The sequence below is a fragment of the Pristiophorus japonicus genome, chromosome 3, assembly GCF_044704955.1.
Source record: "Pristiophorus japonicus isolate sPriJap1 chromosome 3, sPriJap1.hap1, whole genome shotgun sequence".
NCBI lineage: Eukaryota > Metazoa > Chordata > Chondrichthyes > Pristiophoridae > Pristiophorus > Pristiophorus japonicus.
In genome coordinates, this window is record NC_091979.1 from 188356195 (window position 1) to 188375974 (window position 19780).

The 19780-nt window shown below is 45.4% G+C and overlaps 2 protein-coding genes across 2 annotated transcripts in view; one reads left to right on the forward strand and one right to left on the reverse strand.

Moving 5' to 3' along the window:
• The window catches only part of cpo (carboxypeptidase O), a 46108-nt gene extending 30874 nt beyond the window's left edge, over positions 1-15234 (forward strand). The window contains exons 7-11 of the mRNA XM_070876110.1: positions 511-621; positions 763-853; positions 2526-2728; positions 8123-8207; positions 14963-15234. Coding sequence (XP_070732211.1) covers positions 511-621; positions 763-853; positions 2526-2728; positions 8123-8207; positions 14963-15234 — 762 coding nt within the window. The remainder of the gene's footprint in view (positions 1-510; positions 622-762; positions 854-2525; positions 2729-8122; positions 8208-14962) is intronic.
• The window catches only part of fastkd2 (FAST kinase domains 2), a 94761-nt gene that overhangs the window by 16919 nt on the left and 58062 nt on the right, over positions 1-19780 (reverse strand). The gene's annotated exons all lie outside the window — the stretch shown is intronic.

Here is a 19780-nt window from a genome sequence, read left to right on the forward strand (position 1 = left end):
TGGCGGGGACCAAAAGCAATGCCTTCAGTCTTCCCAATATTTAATTTACACAAGCCTATCACTGAGAAATGGATGATAATTTCTGCTGGTCTTGCCAATAAAAAATACAATTATATCCAGAATATTATTATTTGCTGATCATGATGAGGAAAGTCAGTACTGAGGCCAGAAGATAGAAACTCAGAAAACCTGGAACTAAATGTCATTTCCGGAGTAAATTCTTCACCATTGGAGACCACCGCCCAGCACAGTGAATGGGGACGGGACTGAAGTATTACCAAAACGTGAAGAATTTGTCTTATTTTTGAGTGAATTATCTGCTTAACACGGTGAGGAATGTCAGTACTGAGGAATGGAACACTTTCGGACTTTTGAAACCCAGTTTGGGCATCAGATACTCCCAGGTTAACTACAGCACTGGTTACAGTCAGGATAATCTCCCCAAATAATACTCCCTCGAATATTTCCAATCATCTCTTCCTAATGTAACTTTGTGGGTGTGTGCGACAGGTGTTAGCGAGTTACACTGCAGACCCGAAAACAGATCGCTTCCTCCAAAACATTGACTTTTACATCCTGCCGGTTCTGAACATTGATGGCTACATTTACTCCTGGTCAACAGTAAGTACTATCCCAGATTATGTGTTATTATATATTATCGCTGTCCCAAAATGTTCCAACAGCTGGTCTATGAAACGTCTCTAGGTGTATCTCACCATTGCTGTGTCTACACTAGCGTTCAACATTCTTCTCTATCTCTAGGATCGCCTTTGGAGAAAATCCATGTCTCCGTGTAAGAACACCACCTGCTTTGGAACTGATCTCAACAGGAATTTTGATGCAAAATGGTGCAGTAAGTGGAACTCTCACACCTTCCCCATCTCTTCTGCATCTATATTCACATGTCTGAATATCAGTCTCGATTTCTGAATCAGTCCGTCCTCTATCTCTGCCTGTATTTATCTTTCTGTCAATTACTTCATTTTTATTTGTTCTATCTTATCGTACTCATAGAAATTTATGGCACAGAATGAGGCCATTCGGCCCATCGTGTCTGTGCCATTATGTACCTATCCGTTTAACTAAACCTGAACCAAGAAATCTGCAGTAAAGTATCTGCCTGTATATGTATTTGTTGATCCAATGCTATCTGACTGTAGTTAGTAATTTTCTATCTGTTTGTCTAATTTGGCATAGGCTGAATTTGACAGTGTATTAGAGAGCATTTCCAGCACTTTAAGCACAGGGGCCAGAGCGGGACAGTGCAGCAGTCACAGGGACTGGAACGTTAGACAGGCAGTGAAAGAATGGGAGAAAGTTGCCTTTTATACACACCATTTGCTGTTATTTATGGTGAATTGGCTTGTTGAGTTTCTAATTATAATTTCCATCTGTTTACTATGATGTAACCATTGGCAAGCTCACTTTATAGCAGAGGTTAGATGGTATCTTTCAGAGATTGCACAACACTTTCTACATAAAGAGGTGTCACATTGGGCAGCGACACTGAAACACATCAAGTCAAGTCAGGTTTAATAACACAAACAGCACAGGATCATTCACTTCAACGGATCCTAATCACTATGTGTTTACTGTTCACAAGTCTGCAGTTAGCCAGTGTCTTCTTAGATGCACCATTTACATGTGATCACGTTTAGTCTTAAAACGTGTTGGAAAATTGGTAGACTGTCTCCATCTAGTGGCTCTGTTGTGAGGAATGGGTGTAAAAACACCAGTGTTAACATGCACAGTTGCCCGACCAGACTGTAAGCATCCCACATGAAACAAATTTAGGACAGACCCTTTGGACATGAACTGTTGGCTGAAACCTAAGTTAGCACGAAGTTCTTGATCTTATTCGGAGAGTCCAATGTGGCAGCTGGCGCTGGAAATGGAAATGTTCATATTGGCCCACTATTCAATCTGGGAATAAGGTACATTGTTGCAGGAAGTTTTAATCTGAATTTGTTCTGTGCTTCTCACCCTGCCTGGTAGTGCCAACAGTGGGTGAAAGAAAAATGTGGCATTTCCCCACCATCGATAACATCATTCTATACAAATATCACCCGCACCCCCACTGCACCATTTGGACAAAGGAGAAAGTAATATAAAATGCTAGCTGTGGTCCTTGTATAACTGCAGTTAAGAATCACACACAGCAAATTGTATTTATATAGCACCTTTAATGTAGCAAAACATCCAAAGACAGTTCATAGGAGCCATTATCAAACAATATTTGACACCCAGCCACATAAGCAGATACTACGAGAGGTGCTTCAACAAAAAGACAATTTTTAAGGAGCATCTTCAATGAGGAGAGAGAGGCGGAGAGGTTTAGGAAGGGAACTCCAGAGCTTAGAGCCTCAGCTGCTGAAGGCACGACCGCCAATGGCGGGGCGATGAAAATTCAAGGTTGCGCAAAAGTCCAGAATTGAAGGAGCGCAGAGATCTCAGAGGGTGGTAATTCTACAGATCTCCTTGTTGGTACTTTCTTTTAAAACCATGTATTTCATATTTTGTTGCAGGTGTTGGGGCTTCGAGAAACTGCTGTTCAATCACCTACTGCGGTTCAGCACCAGAGTCTGAACCAGAGGCTAAAGCGGTTGCCGGTTTTCTCCGTAGCCACCTGCCCGATATTTTATGCTACCTGACCATTCACTCCTACGGCCAGCTGATTCTTACCCCATATGGATACACAAACGCAACAGTTGGCAACCACGAGGAAATGGTGAGATGTTATCACCAGCGGGGAATCAAAACCACCTTTTACTCCTGTTCCGGTAGCTCTGTAAATAAGGCATGAGCCTGGCTGAGACAGAGGGCTCTTATGTACAGTAAACTTATTCCAGAAACAGTAACCACCCAGCCATGGTAATAATAATGGACATTCCAGCCTGTAATACGGATTAGAGGTTGAGAACTGAATAAAAGAGTAGCTGTGGGCTACTCTTCATCATATAAGATGTTGGAACATTCATTGCAAAAATGAATTGCATTTATATAGGGCCTTTCACAAGCTCAGAACATTCCAAAGCACTTTACAGCCAATAAAGTGCTTTTGAAAGTGTAGTCACTGTTGTAATGTAGGAAACACGGCAGTCAGTTTGTGCACAGCAAGGTCGCACAAACAGCAATGAAATAATGACCAGATCATCTGCTTCAGTGATGTTGGTTGAGGGATGAATACTGGCCAGGACTCTAGAGAGAACTAATACAAAAGCAAAATACTGCGGATGCTGGAATCTGAGATAAAAAACGAACATGTTAGAAATCTCAACGGGTCAGGCAGCATCTGTGGAGAGAAAAACAGAGTTAACGTTTCAGGTCGATGACCCTTTGTCAGAACTGGCGAATGTTCGAAAAGAACAGATTCTTAAGGCACACTGAAAGGGGGAGGGGAAGAACGAACAAACGGCAAGGTCTGTGATAGGGTGGAAGACAGGAGAGATTGGAGAGATAAAAGGGATGATGTGATAGGGTGTGAATGGCAGAATAATTACCAGCTGCCATTGGAGACAGAGAGAAAAAAATTACGTAAGATCGAGGGACAGGGACGGTGGGGCGGGGGGGGGTCGGGTAGCATGGGGGAAGGAGCCAAATATGGGCTGAGGTTACGGTCTGAAATTGTGGAACTCCATGTTGAGTCCAGAAGGCTGTAAGGTGCCTAAACAAAAGATGAGGTGCTGTTCCTCAAGCTTCCGTTGAGCTCCATTGGAACAGTGCAGGAGGCCGAGGACAGATGTATCAGAGTGGGGATTGGGGAGACCAAACGAAGATTTGCGTAACACCTCTGTTTAGTCCGTAAGTTAACCCCGAACTTCCGGTTGCCTGACACTTTAATTCCCCGCTCCACTCCCACTCCGACATCTCCGTCCTCGGCCTCCTGCACTGTTCCAATGGAGCTCAACACAAGCTCGAGGAACAGCACCTCATCTTTCATTTAAGCACTTTACAGCATTCTGGACTCAACATCAAGTTCAACAATTTCAGACCATAACCTCTGCCCATATTTTGCTCCCTACCCCCCTCTCCCCCCCTCTCCCCCCGCCCTCCGCCACCCCCCGATCTTATGTAATTATTTTTCTCTCTGTCTCCAATGGCAGCTGGTAATTATTCTGCCATTCACACCCTATCTAGACTAGCCTTTTTCTAACTTCTGCCATTTCCATTTCAAGTCGGTCCATCATCCCTTTTGTCTCTCCAATCTCTCCTGTCTTCCACCCTATCACAGACCTTCCCTTTTGTTCGTTCTTCCCCTCCCCCTTTCAGTGCTCCCTAGGAATCTGTTCTTTACGAACATTCGACAGTTCTGACAAAGGGTCAGCGACCCGAAATGTTAACTCTGTTTCTCTCTCCACAGATGCTGCCTGACCCACTGAGATTTCCAGCATTCTCTGTTTTTACTCTAGGGAAAACTCCTTTGCTCTTTTTCAAAGAGTGCTGTGGGATCTTCCTGAGATGGTAGATGGTTTATCATGTCGTTCAAAAGACAGCACCTCCGACAATGCAGCACTCCTCAGTACTGCACTGAAGTGGCAGCCTGGATTATCTGCTCAAGTCTCTGGAGTGGGACTTGAATATGCAATCTATTGAGCCACGGTTAACACTATTTGTTCTTCAGTTCTGTTCAAACTTAGCAACTGACTGTGGATTACTTACACATATTGGGCCCAAGTTTCCACCCCCTGTAAAAACGGCGCACCTCCATTAGTAGCGCCGACTTTCTAGAATAAAAAGGGCGTCGAAAACTTACCTTCTAATTCTCCGAGCTCCTCAGGACGTTTTTGGCCTCGGCGTAGTGCAGCACAAGGGGTGGGCGGAGCCAGGTCCCGGCGCTAGAGTGTGCGCGCATGTGCAGTAGCTCCTCGCAGCCCGACGCTCTGCAGGCTGTGTGGGAGGGGCCCTAATGAGCACTGAATATCTTTACTAAAAGCTGACGCCGAATATTCTTGTCACTTCATGTCGAGGTTTCAGTAGGAGTGTTACCTGAAGAGGCTGCCAAGATTCATAAAAAAACGTTCGCACATTTTGTGAAGGCTGAGAGTCACAGAGAGAAGCCAAGCTGAGTTAACTTGCAGCAATTTGTCATTCAAGTAAATGTCACATAAAAACCTCACTTAGAATGATGCAGGTTTGAAAATGTGTAAGTCCAACTGTTTTTGAGACTTTGCAGAAAGATTAAAATCTTTAACTTAAAACAATCATTGAGGTGAGTTTGCATCAGTATCAAGTCCTATTACTTAGCTTCCACCCCCCTTCCCCTTCCTCCGTTCAGCCTCCCCTCTCCCTTCCGTTCAGTCCCTCCCGTTCACCTCTCCTTCCCCCCGTGTTCAGCCTCTGTAAACCCCCCCTCGTGTTCAGCATCCGTTCAGCCCCCCCGTTCAGCCCCCCTTCATCCTGTTCAGCCCGTCCCCCTCCATCCCCTCCCTCCTCCTCCCCCTCCCTCCTCCTCACCCCCTCCCCCTCCCTCCTCCTCACCCCCTCCCCCTCTCCACCCACCCCTCACTGTCAGAAACACAGAGAGACACTGACAGAGACAGAGAGAGACACTGACAGAAAGGGAGACACTGACAGAGCTACTGACAGAGACAGAGAGAGACACTGACAGAAAGGGAGACACTGACAGAGCTACTGACAGAGACAGAGAGAGACACTGACGGAAAGGGAGACACTGACAGAGCTACTGACAGAGACAGAGAGAGACACTGACAGAAAGGGAGACACTGACAGAGCTACTGACAGAGACAGAGAGAGACACTGACAGAAAGGGAGACACTGACAGAGCTACTGACAGAGACATGGACAGAAACACAGAGACATGGACAGAAATACAGAGAGAGGCTGACAGAAAGGTAGGACTTCTATTTTTTTTTTTGTTATTGATTGGTTGCTTATTACTTTGGTCTTGATGCTTTATATGCAGGGTTCCTTCTATTTTTTATTTGTTAATTAATTGCTTATGACTTTTTGTGCTTTGTTTAGTGCTTAGTGCTTTAAATGCGCCCAACCACCGCGCCCCCACCCCCACGTCTCTGGCTGTGCCTGCACTGAACTTAACTCTAGGTAAGGTTTTTCAGAACTTACAAAAATGGACACTTGCTCCATTCTAAGATAGTTTGGAGTAAGTTTTCGCTGCCTAAACTTGCAAAACAGGCCTAAGTGGCTGGACACACCCCCTTTTGAAAAAAAAACTGAACTAAAACGAAACTAAACTAACTCACTAGAACTGGAGCAAACTAAATGCCGAGAATTGTGATATCAAAGATACTCCAAACTAAACTAGTTGCTCCAAAAAAATTGGAGCAATTCCACCTGAAACTTGGGCCCATTCATTCTATTCATCATCATCATAGGCAGTCCCTTGAAATCGAGGAAGACTTGCTTCCACTCTGAAAGTGAGTTCTGAGGTGACTGAACAGTCCAATATGGGAATTACAGTCTCTGTCACAGGTGGGACAGACAGTTCTTGAAGGAAAGGGTGGGTGGGGAGTCTGGTTTGCCGCAGGCTCCGTCCGCTGCCTGCGCTTGCTTTCTGCATACTCTCGGCGACGAGACTCAAGGTGCTCAGCATCCTCCCGGATGCTTTTCCTCCACTTAAGGTGGTCTCTGGCCAGGAACTCCCAGGTGTCGGTGGGGGATGTTGCACTCTATTAAGCAGGATTTGAGGATGTCCTTGAAACGTTTCCTCTGCCCACCTAGGGCTCGCTTGCCGTGTAGGAGTTTCGAGTAGAGCGCTTGCTTTGGGAGTCTTGTGTCAGGCATGCGAACAATGTGGCCTGCCCAACTGAGTTGGTCGAGTGTGGTCACTGCTTCGATGCTGGGGATCATGGCCTGATCGAGAACACTGACCTTGGTGCATCTGTCCTCCCAGGGGATTTGCAGGATCTTGCTCTATTCGCACTAGAGATGGGTCTCAAGATGCTGCTTTCACTTAGAAGGCAGGACAAAGCAAGTTCTAATTTCATCCCACATTGGACCATTTACAATAGATGGATAGATGGTTCCTTCAACATTTTGTCAGGGACATGATCATTTTGTATCCCCTCTAAAGGCTGCTGGAGTTCGGGGAATGAGCGCTACAAAAGATTAGAGTATGGCCATATGTGGCTAATTGTTCACAAGTAGTCCTGATCTTGCCTCTATGTTTAGGAGTTATCAAGAGGCAGTGAGGTGGCAAACTGGCAAAAATGAGAGAACCATTATATCAGTTTACTCCAGCCTATCTCCATGTACCACCTAGTTATGAGATAGAGGCCTTGATCTTAATTCTCCCTGCCTGGTGGAAACCAGGCAGTGGGTTGGTGGGGTGCAGTAAATAATGGGTGACACACCCACTCCTCTCCTGTCCCGATCTGGCTGGCTGTAATTTTAAATTGCAGTCTGCAAGGCCACTCGCCCGAACTGGTTGGGTATCCCTTTAAATATGCAAATCAAGCTCCAATGTCATCATTGGTGCCAAATCAGCTGGATCGTGGGCCAGAAGAGACCCAGGCAGTTATTAGATTTCCTTGTGGGCTAGGAAGAGCAGGATTTCACCTTGGGGTCACACAAGGAAACCTTGGGCATCCCCTTGCTCTGGGCTTTCCCCCTTCCCTCTCCCATTCATGTTCACCCTCCAATCACTCCCTCACCACTTATCTGACTGGCAGAGAACATTCCCGAATGCCACCCGAATTTTCACTGTGGTGCTCAGAGTTTGCGAGTCTCTGCCCTGGTACCACATTCACAAAGCTGTACCAGCAATGTAAAGGCACTTTTATATTAAGCATTGCTTCAGTTCAACTAATCACGGGACTAATTCATCAGACTGCCTATGATGATGGTACTTTTGTGGGGCTTTCGTGAGAAGGGAGTTGTTTGCACTACAGATTGTATCCAAAAGAGGGAGACGTGCCATTTAAGGAAAACAAGGCTGCAGCTCACGTTCAAAAGGACAAAAAGATGGAACTGGTTTAGTTATTTAATTAGTGTTATAAATGTGCACAGTGAGCTCACTGTCGAACTCTCCTGAGACAGTATATTGACATGTACTGAGCTGGACTGGACCTAGCTTGTTCTGAAATCTAGAGTTCTGTGCTGCAAGAGCCTCCTGATTGAGCATTACTGCTCTGTTATTTTGCAGATGAGAGTTGGAGAAAAGGCAGCTAATGCTTTGGAGCAGAAACACGGGACCAAGTACAAAGTGGGACCTTCTTCATGGATCCTCTGTAGGTTTCAACATTTATGTTATTGACCTGTCTCTTCACTCAAAAATATCTCTATGCATCCCATGCAGTCTTACTTTGATCAGCTCAGATCTAAAGATTCTCCCATTGTCAGCTTCTCTGAAGTCTGACTAAAAAGCACTGCATTTTATTACAAAAAAATGAAATAGTTTGCAATACAATGATCAATACCATTTAGTAGAGTGATACCTATAACTTCTTTCTGGAAGGAAAACCTCAGATTGAAATGACTACTCATCATCGGATTCCATAATGAACACTCTTGTAGAAATTGAATACTGTGGCAGATATTGGGCTCAATTTTGCCCAAGCCCATTTTCTGGCATATTGCCAGAGTTACATCCATTTTTCTAGGCCAGAAATGCACCAGAAATATTTTGCCGAAGTTACCCCGATGTATAATTCCAGTTGCCTCAGGGTGGAGCCTGCTGTCTGTGCAGAAAAAGCAATGCTGTACCTTCTGTGCATGTGAAACAAAAAAAGTGACCTTTTTGACGTTATTTCAATGGATGAGCATGCACAGTACAGTTCCGGTTTGGCAATCAGCCATTTTTAAAGAGCCAGTTGTGTGTGTGTGTGAGAACGTTGAGTGCTGTATGAGAGCATTGAGAAAATCAGATCTGCAGCAATACAAGATGCAACGTGGTGCAAGGACCAAGAATTTCTTACAGGAAGAAGTGGAGGCACTAGTTACTGTGATTGAGAACAGATGGCAGGAGCTGGACATCAGCAGAGGTCACATAAAAGTTCCACCCAAAGAAATGAAGAAACGCTGGAACCAAGTTGCAGAAGATTGCTGTACATTGGTGACCACCATGAGATCTGGAGGCCAGTGTAAAAAGAAATGGCAGGACCTTGGTCAAATAGTTAGTGTAAGTAATATTTTCATTTATTCAGTGGATTGCAATTGTAAATGTGACCAGCTGTTTATGTCCCACCTAGCAGAAAGACACCCTCTCAAAAAATTGCATTTTCATCTTTGCAGAGGAAGGTGGCACATGATAAAAGGGAAAGAACTCGATTAGGAGGAGGCCCGTCAAATCTGCAGCAACTCACACCCTTGGAAGAGAGGGTTGCTGCTTTGATGGGTCCTGCCTGGAGAAAAGCAATCACCACTGTACAAGCTGGGCCCACACTCGAGGGAGAGGGTAAGTCCTGCAAATTCCACAGTCTGGTTTTGCTAAATGTTAAGTACTGCGCGGGCTAGCCATACTTTGGTTCCTGGGGATGTCTCCGTCAGCTATGCACTGGTTGATGCAATGTGTTATCATTCATCGTGGTCCTTCAAATTAGCCTGCTGCCTGTGCTGTGTGAGCCTACTCGTGCCACCTACCCTGCCCCCTCCTCTGCTGCTAACCATTTGTCTGTTCTGTTATATTTTGTAGAATTTGAGGCCAACCCTGATGATGCAGAAGAAGTTTCAGATGAGGATAAGCCTGAAGAGGAGAACATCTTCCAATCCCACCCTCCAGACCAAGAGCATGGGAGTGAGAGGGAGGTGGAGGGGATGGAGATGGATGAAACCCCCACTGTTTTCCTGACTTTGGAGGAGGTGCCAGTGCCACCCATTGAGGTGCCAGCCCTTTCCATGACTAGTGGTTTGAGTGTTGGTGGGACATTCCACGGTTTCCTACCGTCCGAGGCTGCGGGTCCCAGTGGTGGGGTGCAGCGAGACACACCCAGGGTGAGATGGGGAAGGAGAGCTCTACAACGCTCTCCTGAGGTGCAGGAGCTAACAGATGTGGTTCAGATGATGGCAATGAGTGCAGAGAACATTGACCTTACACGATCATTCCTGGACACCATCAGTGGGGTGTGTGATGAGGTAGCGAGACTGTTGAGAGAAGTAACAGTAATCTCACGAGAAATGGGAACGATGTCCGGGACCATGAGTGAGGGAATATCTCAGTCAGCTGAAATCATGTCAGTGACCATGAGGGAGGGAATGTCACAGGTAGCTGATGCGCTGTCAGTGAACATCAAGGAGGGAATGTTAGAGATGGTGCAAACACTATCAGTGAACATGAGGGAGGGAATGTTGCAGGTAGTTGAGACATTTTTGCTCAACATGAGGGAATGTTGCAGGTCATTGAGACACTGTCAGGGCGCATGAGGGACGGCATGTTGGAGTTAGCTGCTGCAACAAGGGAACACGCCCAGACCCCGCGCTCAATGACAGAATCAACTGTCACTCCCACTCCACTCCCCACACCAGCCTCTGAAGAGCCACAAGCCGGGCCCTCCACATTGCAGCCTGCTGTCCCACTCCCGTCAACAGGTGCGTATTACCCGAGATCTTAGAAAGAATAAGTTTGGTACCAACCCCAGAAACTACCGCCTGCGGGAGGGGTGGTGGAGTCACCAAGAACAAGCGGGACGGGCAGTCTTAGAATAAGGTGGAGGAGAGGAGCAGCCTTTCGTTGTTGTTGTTGTTATTACTGCTGTTCTCAAATTAAAAAATTAAGTCAAGTTTTCAAGTGATCTTAGAGTTTGTAACTGATCGTAACTGAAAACTTTAAAGTTTGATACAAGAATAATTTTAGTTAAGTTAAGTACAAAGAACTGTTTGTTAAACTTTTGAATAAAATATATTTTACATTAAATCTGAATCATTTTCATTATTTGTTCCATTATTAACACAACTTTTGAAGTAAACAAGAACCATTTCCATCATTTGTTCCATTAACACAACATAACATTATGGAACAGACCCAAACAGTAAACATGTCCATGTGGAATAGTTGTCGCTGAGCCTTCAGGCAGCAAAGCGTTCACGGATGAGCTGCTGGCGCAAGGCTTGAGCAATCATTAAAAGGGCATGATAACCCGCTCTACTCCTCCGTCGTGCTCCGGGTTCAGGTACTTGCATGGCTTCCTCATCCTCATCCTCCTGCTCGTCATCTGCATCTTCCTCATCATTATCATCAGCCACTCTCCTACCTGGGTCTTCTCCTACCAACTGCTGCTGCCTCATGATGGCTAAGTTATGCAGCTTGCAGCACACAACAGTGAATGACCGACAATCTCAGTGGAGTATGGCAAGTAGCCTCCGGAATAGTCCCGAATCGGAAACACTATTTCAAGATGTCAATAGTCCTCTCTATGATGCTGCGTGTCGCAATGTTGTATTCCCAGTCAGCTTCCATCCGGGTTACGCGTAGGGGCGTCATGAGCCAGGTGGCGAGGCCGTACTCTTTATCTCCCAGTAGTCAGCTCTGCCCTTCTGGCTGCTGCTGAAACATGGCAGATATAACGCTCGCGTAGGATGAATGCATCATGGGTGTTCCCAGGGTATCTTGCATCGACTGACATGATGCGATGCATGTCATCACACCCGAGCTGTATATTAATAGAGTGGAAGCCTTTTCCGTTCCTGTAAATCTTGCAATCCTCCAAAGGTGCTCACAAGGCAATGAGGGTACAATCAATGCAGCCCTGTACCTTTGGGAAGCCAGCAATTCTGGAAAAGCCCACAGCTCTGTCACGCATTGCTTGGGCAGTCATGGGGAACTTTATATAGTCATTCCTCTGTGCACATACTGCAGCGGTCACCTGCCAAATGCAGAAATGTGTTGAGAGATGGCGCACACATCCCCAGTTGTAATTTGAAACGATCCGGAGGCATAGAATGAAAGTGCAGCTGTAACCTTCACGTCAACTGACAAAGCAGTCCTCCTGATGCTTCTAGGTTGCAGGTCTGCTTTTACCAACTCACAGATCTGAGTTACAACTTATTTGTGGAAACGCAGCCCTTCTGACACAGTCTGCATCACTCAGATGCAGGTATGCCAGTTTCGATATACCCGAGGTGGGTAAGGCCTGCTGCCCAGCACCCAAGGGGTTCTGATGTTCCTCATGCGATGACATTGAATCAATTGCCTCCTACGTAGCACCATCATGCAGAAAGTTCACACAAGATATGGCATTGTCAGTATTGCCCCCATAGTTAAATTTTACCTTTGCAAGAAGCTCAAAATGACAGCAAGGCATGCAGGACGGGTTCTTTATTCTCTTTCCCCAAGGTCTGTATGAATGGACCACACCCAGGTCTTGTGACTTCTCCTCCCTCTTCCCCCCACCCCCCGCCCAACTAATTGCAGTCTTGTGACTTCTCCCCCCTTCCCCCCCAAAATCATTGCAGTCTTGTGTCTAGTGCAGCACCCATCTGATCAGCACCTACCCCCCTGGACTCAGTGCAGCACCCATCCGATCGGCACCTACCTCTCCGGGCTCAGTGCAGCACCCATCCGATCAGCACCTACCCCCCTGGACTCAGTGCAGCACCCATCCGATCAGCACCTACCTCTCCGGACTCAGTGCAGCACCCATCCGATCAGCACCTACCCCCCTGGACTCAGTGCAGCACCCATCCGATCGGCACCTACCTCTCCGGGCTCAGTGCAGCACCCATCCGATCAGCACCTACCCCCCTGGACTCAGTGTAGCACCCATCCGATCAGCACCTACCCCCCTGGACTCAGTGCAGCACCCATCCGATCAGCACCTACCTCCCCGGACTCAGTGCAGCACCCATCCGATCAGCACCTACCTCCCCGGACTCAGTGCAGCACCCATCCGATCAGCACCTACCTCTCCGGAATCAGTGCAGCACCCATCCGATTGACACCTCCCTCCCCGGGCTCAGTGCAGCACCCATCCGATCAGCACCTACCTCCCCGGACTCAGTGCAGCACCCATCCGATCGGCATCTACCTCCCCGGACTCAGTGCAGCACCCATCCGATCGGCACCTCCCACCCCCCCACACGCCCCCGCCCCCCCCACCCACGGGCTTGTTATCCAGCCGAGCCCTGAGCACGGGCCCGATTCTGATGGCCAATGCAACAACAACCCCCTCCAGCCCTGTTGGAAGACGTTCAGTGGTGGCGTGTAAGTAAAAAAAAAAGAAAACTTCAGAAATCCAAGAAACTTCCATGTACTCCATTGAAAGGTAAAAAAAGTTGAACTTTTTGATGGATATTTCAAGTGTTAGAGACTCCTTCCAAAAACTTCGATGAAAAACAATGGTGTCTTTCAGTGCCGGTTTTTCAATGTGCGTTGCTTTCTGTTAACTCACCAGAAGGTTTCTCGGGAGTGACCAGATTCGTCGATAAAAACAATGTGGCCAAACTGCGAAAAATGCTGATAACTGGCGTAAACATGACGTCAAAAAAACCTAACGTAGAAAAATGGTAACTAAAGCAGTTACACCGGCGCAGATTCCAGGGGGAAACTTTGAATTAAATAATTACACCAGAAAAAACGGCGCGCCAAAAAAACGCCGCAAATGACCCAGGAAAATTGAGCCCATTGATAGAGTATGAAAGCAGTATATGCATTCTATTGTGGGTTGTAAAATGTTAGCAACTCAGAGTGCAGTGTGGAGTGTTAAGGTATCAGTAAGCTATGGCATGGAGTGATATTCACATGGCTAGTTCCTGATCTTGGCCAGGTGGTCAGGCAAAGTACACTGCATAAGTTTGATAGGAAAGAATTTGAAATAACTGAGGAAAAGTGAGACATTCCTCCTGTAAGACAGTTATGGACCATGACTGCTAAATGCCCGATCACCTCTTGGCCAGAGGAAGGAATTTCACCATGGTCAAAGTGAAGGAATGAAAATAAATAAAGCTCAATCGAAAACATAAAGCGTTAGAATTGCACAGTAGGTACGGATATATACTTGAAAAGGAAAGTTTTGCAGGGCTAAGGGGAAAGAGTGGGGGGAAAGGTACTAACTGGATAGATCTTTCAAAGAGCCGGCACAGGCACGATGGGCCCAATGCCCTCCTCCTGTGCTGTTTGATTCAGGTCAATCAGCATCTAAAAGAGAAAGCTAGATGAACGTTTTAAGTATAATCCTCGAATAGAACAGGGATGATCAGACAGGATTAGAAGAGAGACATGTCCAAAAAAGAGGGAGGGAAGAATGATAGGTAGAAGCCCAGAGTTCCAACTTGTAAATGTTTCCACAAGGAGGTCATTGATGGATTTATTAGCAAATTATTGGTCTTAAAATGCTGGAAAGTGGAAGGTGCTGTACACTGTAAACCTTATCTCAGGTGACAGTTAGATATGCAGACATTCAAAAGACAAAAATATCAGGAAAGTGCAAATCAGACAATGCTCTAAAATGATGGGAGAGTAATCAAAAGTGAATGATGTTAAAATAATCAAGCGGGAAAGTAGGGGAGACAATTGAAGTTGCTGAAGTCAATGTTTAGAGTGCTGCATAAGGCAGGGGTGAACAGTTGTGTCACTCAGGCAGTTTTTCTTTCTTCATCTTTTTACCTCCCTAAAACCTTGCCACCTCCCTCTCCAGCATTAAGATCCTCCTTAAAAACCCATCTCTCAGACCAAGCTTTTGGTTACCCCTCCTAATATCTCCTGCTTTGGTTCGGAGTCCTTTCTCCTTGCACCTCTGAACACCAACTTGCATTTATACAGTGCCTTTAACATAATAAAACATCGCAAGGTACTTTACAGGAACACTATCATTTGAAAACGAGCCACATAAGGAGCTATTAGGACAGGTCACCCAAGGCTTGGCCAAAGAGGTAGGTTTTAAGAAGGCACGGGATCCAATGGTGGAGGTGAAGGAGGTGGGAGATGCACAAGAGACCAGAATTTGAGGAAGTAACTTTGTTTTTCTACATTAAAGGAGCTATATAAATACATGTTGTTGTAAGAGAATGGTTCATCTAGTCAGCTTATATATTGAAATGTTCCGACTTTCAGATTATTCATCTGGCTCCTCACGTGACTGGGCAGGTGATCTTGGAATTGACTTTTCCTACACGTTTGAGCTCCGAGACAATGGGACATATCAATTCATACTCCCAGAGGATCAGATCCAGACTACCTGCGAGGAAACCATGGCTGCTGTGACAACCATTATAGAGCACATATACGATAAACATTTCCGTAACTCCGCTCCAACTAATGTAGCTCTATGGTCAGGTTTGCTGACTTCCTACTTATTAAATTTGCACTTTGCAAATTTACTGTAGAAAAGAGAAGACTGAGAGATAACCTGATAGAGGTCTTTAAATTATGAAAGGTGTTGATAGGATAGACATAGAGAAGATGCTTCTAGTTTTGGAGGAGTCCAAAACTAGGGGTCATAATTATAAGATAGTCACTAATAAATTCAATAAGGAGTTCAGGGGAAACATCTTTACTCAGAGAATGGTGAGAATATGGAAATTGCTACCACATATAGCTTAGCCAATAGCATAGATGCACTTAAGGGAAAACTAGATAAGTACATGAGGGAGAAAAGAATAGGTTATGCTGATAGGGTGAGATGGAGGAGGATCGTGTGGAGCATAAGCACCTGCATAGAACAGTTGGGTCGAATGGCCTGTATTTGCGCTGTAAAATTCCATGATCTCTCGGCTTGCTTGTCTTTCGACTAAAATGCTGAAGATTTCTGAGGGATGGGGGCGGAGGTGGGTTACTGCTATGAAGGGTGAATGTCTCAGGCAAAACATCATTAGACACCTTAAGGGGAATGGAGAGAACAAAAACATATAACCCATGGACTGAAAACTAACCAAAACACATGGGCACCAATGATAGGAAAGGGAAAGGTTCTCAGGTTCTAACCCAAATGAATCCATTTCTTCAATGATTGCGACATCAAAGAAATGGAGGATAAGTGGAGTTCATAAATGGATTCTATTTAAAATTAATGTATATAATGAAATAACTAGTGACATATATCGAGATGAGTACCTACCATTCATAATTCTCACTATGACAGTTGCTTTCTCCTTTAAATTTTACAAATGAAGAACTTTTTCTCGATCTCAGCTTTGATAGCTCAATTTTCTGGAACATAATAAAATGATTTCTTCCATCAAACCACTTGATTTTTTGAAAGAAACTTTCAGTGAAACTAACAGTAAACAAAATTGTACACCTTTCTTGCTTTCACCAACATTTCACACTCTCCATGTCGGGGAGGGAAGTCTGATATTGCGATCAGGACATTACCAACCTGTGACCACAGCATTGTATCAACTCAGTCAAATATAAAGGGTAGATGGAGAGCTAAGTACCACACCAATATTACAATATAACACTGCCAGCCATGACTTAGTAGCACTTTCTCCTCTGAGTCAGAAGATTCAAGTCCCAATTCAGAGACGAGCACAAAATCTAGGCTGACACTGTTGTAGGCCACATTGTTCGCATACCTGACACAAGACTCCAAAAGCAAGCACACTATTTGGAACTTCTACACGACAAGCAGGTGGGTAGAGGAAACATTTCAAGGACACCCTCAAAGCCTCGTTGATAAAATGCAACATCCCCACTGACATCTGGGAGTCCCTGGCCAGAGACTGCTCTAAGTGGAGGAAGAGCATCCGGGAGGGCGCTGAGCACCTCGAGTCTCGTCGCTGAGAGCATGCAGAAAGCAAGCGCAGACAGTGGAAGGAGCGTGCGGCAAACCAGTCCCACCTACCCTTTCCTTCAACGACTGTCTGTCCCATCTGTGACAGAGACTGTAATTCCCGTATTAGGTTCTTGAGTACAGGTGAGCAGTGCGAAGGAAGCAGAGGACTAAATATGGAAATAAAGGCAACTTATCGGTAAAGAAATGGTGAGATTATTTACAATGTGTAACAGCTCTCGTTAAAACCAGCACAAAGGACATCCACTCTCTCAATGTTGGATCCACATTACAACTTCTCCTGAGAGGATTTCTTGTTTAAATTTTAAATCGTGTTTATTTTTGCTCAGGTGCAATATTTATTGATCACGAGATTACAGGCATCAGAAAGTAAGCAAAATAAAGACTAAGAAAGATTTACTATGTAAAGTTTAGGATGTCATTGTTTTATTTCTCTGCGGGTTTTGAACTTTACCTCTATGTGCTATTTGAATACATTTGTATTTAAATATAGTTACATCTGGGAAGGAAGTTAATAGGTGTAAAGTTTAGGACTAGTCCATGGCTATTTCGTTGTATTATATCGTGCGACTTAAAAAAAGTTAAAACTGCAATTACTATATGGATATACGTGTGGGTCAATGTACCTGTGAGTATATATTATATATATATATTGTGTATGTGTAAACATATGACTGATAGTACAGGCCTGTTTTTTTTATAGAGTGTCCACCAATATCAGTACAGGCCAGTCAGCCTAACCTCGGTGGTGGGCAAATTGTTGGAAAAAATTCTGAGGGACAGGATAAATCTTCATTTAGAAAGACACGGATTAATCAAGGACAGTCAATATGGATTTGTTAAGGGAAGGTCGTGTCTGACTAACTTGATTGAATTTTTTGAGAAGGTAACCAGGAGGGTCAATGACGGTAGTGCGTTTGATGTAGTGTATATGGATATCTGGGGGTCCTTGTGCATGAAACACAAAAAGTTAGTATGCAGATACAGCAAGTAATCTGTTTTTGTTATGTTGACACTGCCATATCAAGTACAAGCAGTAAATGGGGGGGATGGGGAGGGGCACCTGTAAATGGGGGATAGAGAAGGGGCACCAGTAAATGGGGGATAGGGGAGGGGTACCTGTAAATGGGGATAGGGAGGGGCACCACTAAATGGGGGATGGGGAGGGGCACCAGTAAATGGGGGATGGGGAGGGGCACCAGTAATTGTGGGATATGGAAGGGCACCTGTAAATGGGGGATAGAGGAGGGGTACCTGTAAATGGGGGATAGGGGAGGGGTACCTGTAAATGGGGGATAGGGGAGGGGTACCTGTAAATGGGGGATAGGGGAGAGGCACTAGTAAATGGGGGATGGGGAGGGGCACCAGTAAATGGGGATAGGGAGGGGCACCACTAAATGGGGGATGGGGAGGGGCACCAGTAAATGGGGGATGGGGAGGGGCACCAGTAATTGTGGGATATGGAAGGGCACCTGTAAATGGGGCATAGGGGAACTAGCCCACACAGCGATATGTGTGCGCACTAGGTCCATGCAGCAGAGCAGGTCTCCAGTCATCCTGGTTCAACCCTTGTCACTGGATAAAGACTAGCTCTGTCAAGCCCATGTGGTGTCTGATGTGCAACAGTCACCACACGTTAAAAAAAATCCACGTATAGGCATCTTCCACCCCCTCAATTGGAGTTCAGGACTGGAACATTGGGTCCTTCATTGAAATATCTGTGAACTCATGTGGAAGCAAGTCATCCTCGTTCAAGGGACTGCCTATGATGATGATTGGACTGTTCAATCACCTAAGAACTCACTTTCAGAGTGGAAGCAAATCTTCCTCGATTTCAAGGGACTGCCTATGATGATGATACTGAGGGAGTGCTGCACTGTTGGAGGTCGATGAGACACTAAATTGAGACCATGACTGCCTTCTCAAGTGGACGTAAAAGATCCCACGGCACATTTCAAAGAAACACAGGGGAGTTCTCCTGTGTCCTGGCCAATATATATCCCTCAACTGAAGGGGGCAAAATTCGTGGAAACCCCCCCCCCCCCCCCAGTGTTTGGACTCATTGGAAAGGAAATTTAATTTGGAACTATCTACCAGAAAGTTTGAAATCCTAAAGTACACATGGAAGAAACTATGAACTTTAATCAAATTTGGGAGTTTACAAGACAAATTTAGTTTGTGTGGGTGGACCGAGAGAAACTAAAGGGGTGACTATCCTACAAGGAAACCAGTTTGAGTATTAAAGCTGTCTGGGGTATTGAAACTAATGTAGATTGTCTAGAAATTGTGGATACTCAAAACCCTTATTCACAAGAGACATTAACTGAGCATCAATCAATTCCGAGATAGCCAGCCATCACCCTGGGCAGGAAACCAATTCAGCCCATGCATAATAACAAAAGGCCCAATCCAGCCTGCATGCAAAACCTAAGCACAGACAGACATTGCAAATGTCAACCTAATATTTTCATCAAGGAACAGATTTAGAAGATCGGCACACCCGAAACAAGTTAACATTTTAATGAGTCCGCCAAAATATGACAAAGAATTTTCGGGCCCGCCAAAATTAAACAAAGAATTCTGGACTGATATGGCGCGAGGATTAGGACAACTCAAACAATATAACTGGCCCCTGTTTTAACAAAGGGCATGCTTGTGCTATGGTATGCTATCCACACAACAGCCTAGCATCAAGAAGGGAGAGAGACCACCACAACCGTGGTAACTAACTTCTCCAGCCTCGACATCCTGAAATCGAAAAGGAAGGAAGAACATCACCATCACTGCAGCAACCGACCACAGCCAACGTGGTACCACCAAAAACCACCGCGATTGACCAATTTCAAAACAAAACTCCACTAGGAAGAAACTGAAGAATCGAAAGTTTCCACTCTACAATCTAAGGCCTGACTACCAACAGGTGAAAACGTTACCTAAAGAGACTTTGAACCTATTTCTAATGAAGGAAAGCGGGTACTTACCTCATAGATCCAAAACGTGCCCTACCGTATCAGCAGACACCACCTAACTAAAGACTACGCAGTGAGAAGTCCTCTACGACATTCGGGGTACGGCAAGCAGAACCGACAGAATACAGCGAACCCCGAAATTGTGAACCACCGCTAACTAACAGTAAA